General features: G+C 39.0%; 1 protein-coding gene across 1 annotated transcript in view; it reads left to right on the forward strand.

Annotated features, from left to right (window-relative positions):
- IKZF1 (IKAROS family zinc finger 1) overlaps positions 1-10,579 on the forward strand; it is a 97,348-nt gene that overhangs the window by 58,516 nt on the left and 28,253 nt on the right. The window contains exon 4 of the mRNA XM_042781406.1: positions 9,077-9,337. Within this exon, the coding sequence (XP_042637340.1) occupies positions 9,077-9,337 (261 nt within the window). The remainder of the gene's footprint in view (positions 1-9,076; positions 9,338-10,579) is intronic.

Here is a 10,579-nt window from a genome sequence, read left to right on the forward strand (position 1 = left end):
ATATATATATAAAAGGTATGAACATGTTGATCTCCCTCCCTCCCTTCACCACCCCGCCCCAAGTATTCAGATTTAATTATCTTCCTTACACAAATAGCTAGCTGGCCTTGATTTCACCACCCAAAGGGCAACCAAACTGTTCTAGGTCTATATCACCATCTTGTGGTAATAAGTTGTCCCCCTCACCATTTTTTTTTTTTCTTCTTTTTGAAAATTAAATACTTTATCCTTATTGATCCCATTCTCCCTCTCTAGGTTAGTTTCTCTATTTTTATTTCCAGAAGAACATGTATATATTTGTAACTTGTTCTTTTTTATATTCTTTCTCTTTTCTCTTTATTGTCTTTCTTCTTCTCTTTCCCTAACTTCCATTTAAAGTCTTAAAACACCAATTAGGAGTAAAATAGTTCTAATCATGTATGTTGACAAAAATAAAGAATACCTAAATTTTAAATTGATTATGTTATAAAAATGGTTCCATTAACTACTAAAATGCTTGAAAGTTTCCATAAATCTCTTTAAAAGCAATACAAAAACATCTATAATCTCCTCTGTGTCACAAATTGATATTTAATAACTGTCATCCTAGGTCTATCTTAAATATTTTTATTCTATTTGATTTTTAGTTGCTAGTCACTAATGTTGCAAGACTATTTCTGTCTTACTTCTTCATTAAAAATATTCAGTAATTCAAGTTTACATGGGCTAAATTCATCCTTTAGTAACTATTTCAGAATATCTTTGCAATGGGAAAATGCATTGAGTCTCAAACATTTACCTTAGCAATAAATATAGACACACATTCTAAAAAGGAAAAGAAAATGAAGAGGCAACATAACCCACTTGTGTAAGGTGGGAACTGCCAGTGTACATTATACCTATGCATTAAAAAAGTTTAAATATTCATGAGTGCATACACTCCTTGGCAGCAAATTCAGATCTCTTGGCTCCTGTTGACCCTGAGTTCCCTAGATTCTCCTGATTCTTCCCTTCTAAACTCATGTATTTGCTATGGTCCACCTTCCATTCAGGGGCATGGAGGTCTTTTTTAGCACTGCTTTGTTACTGATAGCATAGAAGTCCTTTAAAATATTTAGCAGTTTTTCCTCATTTTAAACAATGTCTGGAAAGGAAAAGTAGCTTTTGACTTGGAGTTTGAAAACATCCATTCTAAGTCTAAGCTACATTTATTAAATAATAAAATTGGGCCTCTCCATTATCTCTTGTTAGACAGGGCAGACTAGGGTTGGAATGTTCAGAGGGAAAGAAATGTGTAACAAGTCTCCATTTCGTGTTCTATATTTAATAAGTTCAACTCAGCATCTTACTGAGTTCAACATTTTTCTAAGTACTAGTGGCAGAGGTGGGTCACAAAATATTTATAAGTATAATTCCTACAATCAGGGAGAGTGTAACATTTCATTGAAACATTATCATAAGTAAGCATTTCTGGGTCCAAGTAAATAAAGCAGACTGAGTGTTTTGGGAGTTGAGCGAAGAGTAAAAAAAAAACAGTTGCACAGAGTTGATTCTGACCCATGTAAAGCCCTGCTCCATAGGGTTTTCAGTGGGTGTGATCTTTTTGGAAGTAGATCTCCAGGCCTGTCTTCCATGGTGCTTCTGGGCAGACTTGAACCACCAACCTTTTGATGCATAGCTCAGCATTTAACTATCTGTGCTACCCAGGGACTCAAGAGAAAGATGAGACCAATCAATTCATGTTCTTGTTAACTTTTAACAAAGACAACATCTATAGAATGGATCAAATGACAATGATTGCAAATTTGGGTAAAGTTGACTATTTCATGGACTGTATTATGTAGTCAGTCTGATTTGTACCCATTTAAGGAGTTCTAATTATTTAAAGAATGAAAGGAGTCATTATATGGTATTCCCCACAGAATAACATGCAAGCCTTATTTTACCTTTGAATGGGCACCAGAATATTTTAATCTGAAACTGCCAGGAGAGGAAGAGCTTATAGGAATACTGGCCACCCATTCCATTAGCTGAAGCAACCACTGGTCTCTTTTACTTCTTCCAGATTGTAGATTTCAAAGTAATGGGCCTGCAAGATACTCACATACACAGACTTAGAGCCTTCCCTTCATAAATGGGTGTGTGCACCACCATCAATGGTCCTAATATTCCACTTTTTGTTTTTCCACTAAGAGAAGAGGTATAATTAACTAAAAACTAATTCACTGCTATTGAGTCAGTTCCAACTGTAGTGACCTCCTTTGGGTTTCTGAGGCTGTAAATCTTTATGGAAGTATATTGCCCAGTCTCCCTTCTGGGAGTGGCTGATGGGTTTGATTCGCCAACTTTCTCGTTAGCAGTCAAATGCCTTAGGCACTATGCCACTAGAGCTCCTTAAAAAGAGGTATATATGAAAGAAAAATCCTTCAGGATATATGCCCTTTACTTCTTACTCCTTACATAAAAAAAATTTTTGCTCAAGGCCCCCTATGTGATGGTGGAGTTGGAGGACACTTACAGCGAATGGCTTTATGTCTTCTGTGGCTGTTGTGTGAAGAATTGCCTCCCTGCCTTCTCCGTGTGTGGAAGTTGCAAAAGCTGGGGACCACTCTGTTGAAAGAACCTCTTTCTTGCTCTGACTCCCCATTTGCCTCCCCTGTGACTTTTCTTTGCTTTGAAGAGCCAAGCAGAGGAAGTACAGATCCCTTTTCCTGAAGGTGCTTCAGAGTCACAAGGATGTCATCTTGCACAGCCTCTTCAGCCCCAAGTTCACTTTCTCTGAGATAAGCGTGCTCAGCCCTTCAACACTTCCTCATATGAATTAGTTTCGGTCTCCCCTTGACTTCCTTCCAAACCACCTCCAGACCGTCCTTGTCTCTTTTACAGGACGTGTGTGACCTGTCCATTGCAGAGAACTCCAAATTTGAATTAACAGAGAAACCCAAGACCCATACATACGCCATTTGTTTCTCTTCTGCCATATCAGTTCTTAAGCTTACTGTCCACTAAACCCTCAAAGCCTTCTTCACACTTACATATGTTGGGCCAAGACATTCTGAGCTTGGGTTTTAAAATTGCGTTTTAATTTAAGGCAATCTTACGTACATGTCTATTAGATTTTAGCTGTTGTGATTCAGTCTGCATTTGCAATTTCTTAGGATGTCTTTAAGCCCTGACTTGTACCAACTACAAAAATAATAAGCAGGTCACCTGTGTTCTCACTCTAGGCAGATAAGAAACTCCCATTCTCATAGACACCCTCCCTTGGTGAACATAAATCTTTTAATCATTTTTATGTAACTAGCACTGGTGGCCACAATAGTTAAACACTTGGCTTCTATCTGTAAGGTCAGCAGTTCAAACCCACCAGCTGCTCTATGGAAGAAAGATGTGGCAGTCAGCTTCTATAAAGATTACAGCCTAGGAAACCCTATGGGGCAGTTCTCTCTGTCATATAGGGTTTCTATGAGTCAGAATTGACTCAATAGCAGTAGGTTTTGGTTTTTTTAAGTATGTCATGTATTTCTGGACAAATATAAACTGGATACTAAAAAATACCCATTGCTGTTGAGTCGATTCTACCAAATATCAACCCTGTGGGACAGAGTAGAACAAGTAGGATTTCCTAGGCTGAAGTCTTTGTAGAAGCAGAGTGCCACATCTTTCTCCCATGGAGCAGCTCATGGGTTTCAACTTCTGACCTTTCATTTAGCAGCCGAGCAGTTAATGACTGTACCGCCAGGGTTCCTTTCCCTCCCATATTTAGAGATAATTCACACGGTTTGAACCTAATATGCACAGTGTCTCCCAGAATATTCTCACCAAATCCCTGTTGGCTTCTGGCAGTCATCATTTTTCCTCTCTTAGTCCTCATTCAGGTTTGTTCTTGTCATAACATAGCCTATGATTTGTCCTCAGAGGGCTAGCAAGCTTCCAGTTCTAAGACTTTGGGCATCTACCATCTGACACTTACTTAAAACTTTGTAGAGCATTTGCTTCTGTTGAGTCCTCTGTCATGTTTCTACTACTTGTGATTTCTTGACCTTGCCTCCAGTGGCCTGGGGATATTGTCTGCATAGATTTTTTGAGAACCTAGAATATCATACCAACCTTCAATGTTTGCTCTGAGTTTTGCATCGAATATTTCTGCTGCTATCATAATAGTATATTATACTCATCCTTCTTTGCACAGGAGCCTTGGTGGCACAATGATTAAGCACTCAACTACTAACCAGGAGAGAGATATGGCAGTCTGCTTCTGTAAAGATTTCAGGCAGTCCCAAGTTATTAGGTACAACCCCATAGTTAGGAACCAACCCTGATAAAGCCTATTATATTAAAAATTTAAAGTACATACAACAGTTCATAATAACAAACATATGACTTTTTATGCATATCAAAACATTATATAATTACTATATTATTATGTTAAAGATACTTTAGCATATCTGGAAGTGTTTCTTTAATTTTTTTATACATAGAAAGGTATACTATGTACTGTATATTAAGACAAACGTTTCACTAACTGACATTAGACTCAAACTGTACCTAAATGTTCTGACTTAAGTACAAGTTCAGCTTAAACAGATTTAGGAGTGGAACTCATTCATAATCTGGGGACTGTCTATATAGCCTTGGAAACTTTATGGGCAGTTCCGCTCTGCCCTGTAGGGTCACTGAGTCAGGATTGACTCAGTGGCAGTGGGTTTGGTTTTTTGGTTATCCACATCAATCTCAGGATAATTTATGATTTGACTCTCATGTCTTCTTGGGTCTTTTTTATTTTTATAATTCTCAGGGACAGTGTCATGTAATAAAATAGTGACAAGGGTACTGCTTTCAATAACCACTTGTCAAATTAGTGATTGGTCAATCTACTTCCATAGTGATACTGCCTTGGAAGACCAAGGAGGGGTCGCTATGAGTTGGATCTGACTCCACGGCAGTGACTTAGGGTTTGTTTTTTTTTTTGTATCAGATCTTCAGGAGTACAAGAGTATACTGTTAACATGCGTGGCTACTAACGGAAAGGTCTGTGGTTCAAATCCACACAGTCACCTCACAAGAGAGGCCTGGCAATCAACTTTCAAAAAATCAGCCACTGAAAACCCAATGGAACACAATTCTAATCTGACATACATGGGGTTACCATGAGTTAGAATGTACTCAATGGCAACTGGTTTGTTTTTTGTTGTTTTTATCAGGTCTTCTGGCTTTGAAAATCTCTGTGGCTTTTAAGGCCACACCCACCCTATGCCTCCTGCTCACACTGTCATCCTCTCCTTCCTTCCTGACATTTCACTCTGCTTCTGTGCATAAGCAGCAAGCAAGCAACCCCTCTCTTGTGCTCCAGATGTCCAACTCCTAAGGTCCCTGATGATTTCATGCTGTTCTGCTCCTCATCAGGCAGTGTCCATACAGTCTTCCACAACACAAACCATGACAAACATCAAACCTTCTTAATATACTCACCTTCTTAATAATGCAAACAACTTGTAGTTTCTGGCAAGTGCTAACGTGCAATCTATTGACTGGTATCCTTGGGAAAGCAGAAGAAAATTCCCAAAATCTAGCCAGTGGAGGGAACTTCTTGGTCTTTTGTGTAGCTTTCTTTTCCAGTCACAGGAGCCCTGGGCTGACACCCGTCATTGTGGCCATGTCTCTTAGCCTCTCAGTGTTGAAAAACTTGCCACACCAACAATAATTCGGTTTGTTTTTGTTCTCCTGAGCACTAGATTACACCAATCTCACTCTTAAAACCATGAGACACGTGATTTAAAATAATCCCAGTTTAAGAAATGCAAAGATCTTTAAAGCTTTATTGCCATGCATCCAGAGCATATCAACACAGGTACTGGGGAGCAGTGAGAGCTGAGTGAGTTCATTTACACCTGAAAAGATACACAGCACATATGTGAGAATGAGATCATAGAGAATTCAAAAGCTATTGAACACCACTGCCTGGAAGGCAAATCTACCTTATTTGTTTCCCTTAACTCCTTTCACTTACTATATGGTTTCCTGGTCTCTTGTCCCTGACAGTTTGGATAAATTAGCAGGAGCTGCTGAGATGCAGAGTGCCTGGGCATCACAAGTCTTCATACTGTTTTTTAGGGAAGAGCATTTGGAGAATCCCTATTGTTTGATTTCTCAGGAAGGTCTTGCATAATACAGGAAGCTTATGTAACACAAGGGAAGCCATAGCAAGGGTTAGCTTCCAGGTAGTTCCTCACTTCTGAGGTATGAAAGGCCATTGTGAAGACTGGGGCCTGTGTTCTCATTAATTTATCTCATCTAGCCTTTCTCTCTCTCTCTCTTTCTCTCTCTCTCTCTCTCTCTCTCTCTTTTTCTCTCCCTCTAATGTCTTTTCTCCAAAGAACAAACAAGAAAATCTTGGTGGTGTAGTGGTTAGGTGTGCAGGCTTTGGTGGCAAGCTGTCTGCAGGATCTCCCAGCTCTGCCACTTAATAGCTATGTGACTTTAGGAGAATTTTTCAACCTCTCTATGCCTCATCTTTTTCAACTGTAAAATAAGATGATAATACAAAAAAAGAAAAAAAGTCATTTCCAACTCATAGCAACCCCTTATTGGGTTTCTGAGGTGGTGTCTCTACAGAAATAGATTGCCCAGTTTGCTTCCAAGGAGGGGGTGGTGGGTTTGAACTGCCAGCCTTCTGGTTAGCAGTCAAATGCCTTAGGCACTATGCCACCAGAGTACCTTCCTAAGGAGCTCTGGTTGCATAGCACCAACCACTCCTCAGAAGGAAGATTGGGCAGTCTACCTCTGTAAAGATTTACCACCTCAGAAACCCAAAGTGGGTTGCTATGAGTTGGAATTGACTCCATGGCAGTGAGTAGTTTTTGTTATAGGGTTGTTGAAGGAGCTCTGGTGGTGCATTGGTTAAACCAGTCAGCTGCTAACCAGAAGGTTATTCAGTTCAACCCACCAGCTGTGCCACAGGAGAAAGATGAGGCATTCTGCTGCTGTAAAGATTTACAGCCTTGAAAATACTATGGGGCAGTTCTACCCTGTCCTATAGAGTTGCTATGAGTCGGAATTGACTCAATGGTAGTGGGTTTGTTTTTTTTAAAATAGAATTATTGTGAAATGTTAAATAATATGGTACAGGTAAAATGCTTATGTGTCTGGTCATAAACAATACTGTGATTGAGTGGAGACTCTACCTGGGAATAGCTACATTTGGAGTGAGTCTACCTGCAGTGTCCCAGTCATTGTTCTAATCCAACTTCTCATCTAATAACCAATTTAATTCTCACAACTTCCCTATTAGGAAAGTACTGTGATAGTTCCTAGTTTTACAGATGAGGAAACCAAGGCACAGAGAAATTAGGTGACTTGACTAACATCTCAGAGCTAATAAATGGTGGGACTGAGATTCTGGCCAGTTCATGTGATTTCAGAGTCTGGACTGTTATCCTTTAAATAAAGAGGAAAGTTTTGAATAAAATAAATTTGAAGTGTTTTATTTAAAACAGTTCTTCTCAGACCTGAGCATACATCAGCATGCCCTGGAGGACTCATTAAAATACAGATTGCTGGTCCCGTCCTCAAAGTCACCCAGAGGTCTGGGTGGACCTGAGAATTGGTTTTTCTAACATGTTTCCAGGTGATGCTGATGCTGCTGGTCTAGGGTCCAAATTTTGAGAAACACTGATTCAAAACATTTATCAAAAATATATATAATCTTGTCATCTAGCTCATGGATTATTTCACTTGGCAAAATGTACCTATCTGTTCTTACTATTCTGTAAAAACCATAATTAAAATGTTGATTTTCAGGATAGCTATAATTTCTCATAGTCACCACAGTGTTGGTTCATCAATTTATCATAACTTAGTGTTTCAGAAAAATGCAAACAAAATGCCTTTTGTTTTCTTTTTGAAGAAAAATATTCAAGTGACATAAACATTAACACACATAAGACTTAAAACTAAAAGGAACTGATAATGATGAACATACAGTGGTTATTATACTCATTAATACCAGCATTTCACCCCTCCCCCCATGTACAGGTACATTTCTTTCTCTTTGAAAAACTGTTCCAAATCTCTTACATTCACAAACTACCCTAATCAATACTCCATCAGTTGGAAGATATTTAACAAATCATATCTCTACTTTAGAACACAAGTTTCATATTCATCATCATAAAATAAAAAGAAGTTAGGATGATTATGTTGCAGAGAAACAAAGAAAAAAAATCAAGAATTTGTGTTCAAATATCTGAGAATGTATTGGCAGAGTTTTGTCCCAGGGTTTATTAACATTTACCTGAAACGAGAGGTAGCATTAAAAGTAGGAGATACTTTTCTGACTTGATAAATTCTTATTAGGAATTTTGCCAAAGAAGTTCTCACATCCTAGGGAGTTGGGTAGAGGGCAGTAATGGTTAAGTGGTAGAATTCTTACCTTCCATGCTGGCGACCAGGGTTTGATTCCCAGCCAGTGCACCTCAGGTGCAGCCACCACCTGTCTGGCATATTGAAAAGGTTTCAGTGGAGCTTCTAGACTAAGACTAGGAAGAAAGGCATGGTGATTTAGTACCAAAATCAGCCAGTGAATCATAGTGGTCCAATCCTGTTGTGCACTGGGTCACCATTAGTCAGAGCCAACTTGATGGCAACTAACAACAACAGGGAATTGGATTATGTGACCCAAAACTCACATCCTATGGGACGTTCCTACTGTGGAGACATGTAAGAGTCGCCTCCTGTCATTCCTTCCCCAAGCCTGCCCAGTTGGATCCTGACTTTCACCTGCATAAGGTGAAGGTGCAGCTTTAAAGTGGGAACTTTATAGATAGCTTTCTCATGCATTTTCTCACACTCCCATTTGGACCGATGATGAGGGCTGACAAGTTCATTCCTATAGCCATCCACCTCATACTGCATGCCTGCCATCAAACTCTGTTGCAGGCAAACACATCTCAGCCCAGGGTGCTCACTTTGAATACTGCTAAGACCCCACTGTTTAGTAGCACACCACATCTATTTAATTGTCTTTTTGCTGCTGTGCTCTTTCTTTTTTTTGTTCCTTGCAATGACACTGAGAAGCCTCCTGTATTGTTTCTTTCAGCCAGTAATGTTAAAGTAGAGACTCAGAGTGATGAAGAGAATGGGCGTGCCTGTGAAATGAATGGGGAAGAATGTGCGGAGGATTTACGAATGCTTGATGCCTCAGGAGAGAAAATGAATGGCTCCCACAGTGACCAAGGCAGCAAGGCTTTGTCAGGAGTTGGAGGCATTCGACTTCCTAATGGAAAACTAAAGTGTGATATCTGTGGGATCATTTGCATCGGTCCCAATGTGCTCATGGTTCACAAAAGAAGCCACACTGGTAAGGCCTGGCATAGTTTTTTCCTTTAGTGTCCTGGAAAAGGTCTGAGGGGGTGTTGAAGAGGCAAATATTGTGTTTTAGTTGAGTGTTTTTGAGCATATTTCAAATTGACTGACAACCCCATGGTTGCAAGTGATTGACTCCAAGAAGGGTGGCATATCTGTTTTATCTTGAAACAACATTTAAAAGGATTTCTAAACATTTACCGATTCTACTCAATAAATTACTGCAATAATTGAAAGGGAAAGTTAATAGCATCATGTACAAGTCCTGATATAGATATTCTAGATCAAGACAGATATTATAAATGCTAAATAGTTTCACCTACACTCATGTGTTCCATGCAGTGAGTAGTCCACTCTTAAAGCAAACAACAAAGGCACATATTGAAAAATCAAAATTTATTCCTCAGAGTTTCCACTGAGATGCTATTAGTAAAAATAAGCATTTTAATTGGATTCAAACTAAAAAGTCTTGGCTTCTAGAAACATCAGGGAATTAAGAAACACCAGCATAATTTAATTTTCTAGAAAGAGTTCAGATCAGCTTTCAGAATGTCTTGCCTTATAACAGATAAGATTTTGAATAAGATGATTTCATTCCCACAAATTTCTATCTCAAATTGGTGAATAATTTAATGCCAAAACTCCTATCTTATTGAATGGTTGATTGAAGGCTTCAGATGTAGAGGAGAATATAATATTCTGTATCCAAAAATGAAGGAATAAAGTTAAGTGTCAGATAGTGACCTCAACTCACACGGTATTCTCAAATTCAAGGGTATGGGTAAATATAGCGTAGACAGACCCAACTGGCCCACATTCTGCCCTGTGTTCTGCATCCCTAATAACATGTTGACTGAACAATCAGCTACTTTTACAGCAAAACTGTTGAGTCACCACCACTAATGATGGTAAAGAGTCTTAGAAATAAAATATTAATGGGATGAATTTTACCTTTAACTGTAAGAATGTGGTTTCTTTTGAGTTGAAGAGAAACTTGACTCTTACTTCTATGGAAAAGGGCCCTAAAGACAGGCAAAGCACAATACAATCAGCAAGTCTAATGGTCACTGAAACTGTTAATATAAAATATATAATCCCTGATCCATCGCTGCCTATGAGGTAGCATTACAACGCACTAAAAAAACGCACTGCCGTTGAGTTGGATCTGACTCATAGTGACCCCTCCTTGGGTTTCCAAGGCAGTATCACTACAGAAGTAGATTGCCCAACCTTCCTT

This window comes from Orycteropus afer, unplaced genomic scaffold, assembly GCF_000298275.1.
Source record: "Orycteropus afer afer isolate SDZICR_OR568_19922 unplaced genomic scaffold, OryAfe1.0 scaffold00115, whole genome shotgun sequence".
Lineage (NCBI taxonomy): Eukaryota > Metazoa > Chordata > Mammalia > Tubulidentata > Orycteropodidae > Orycteropus > Orycteropus afer.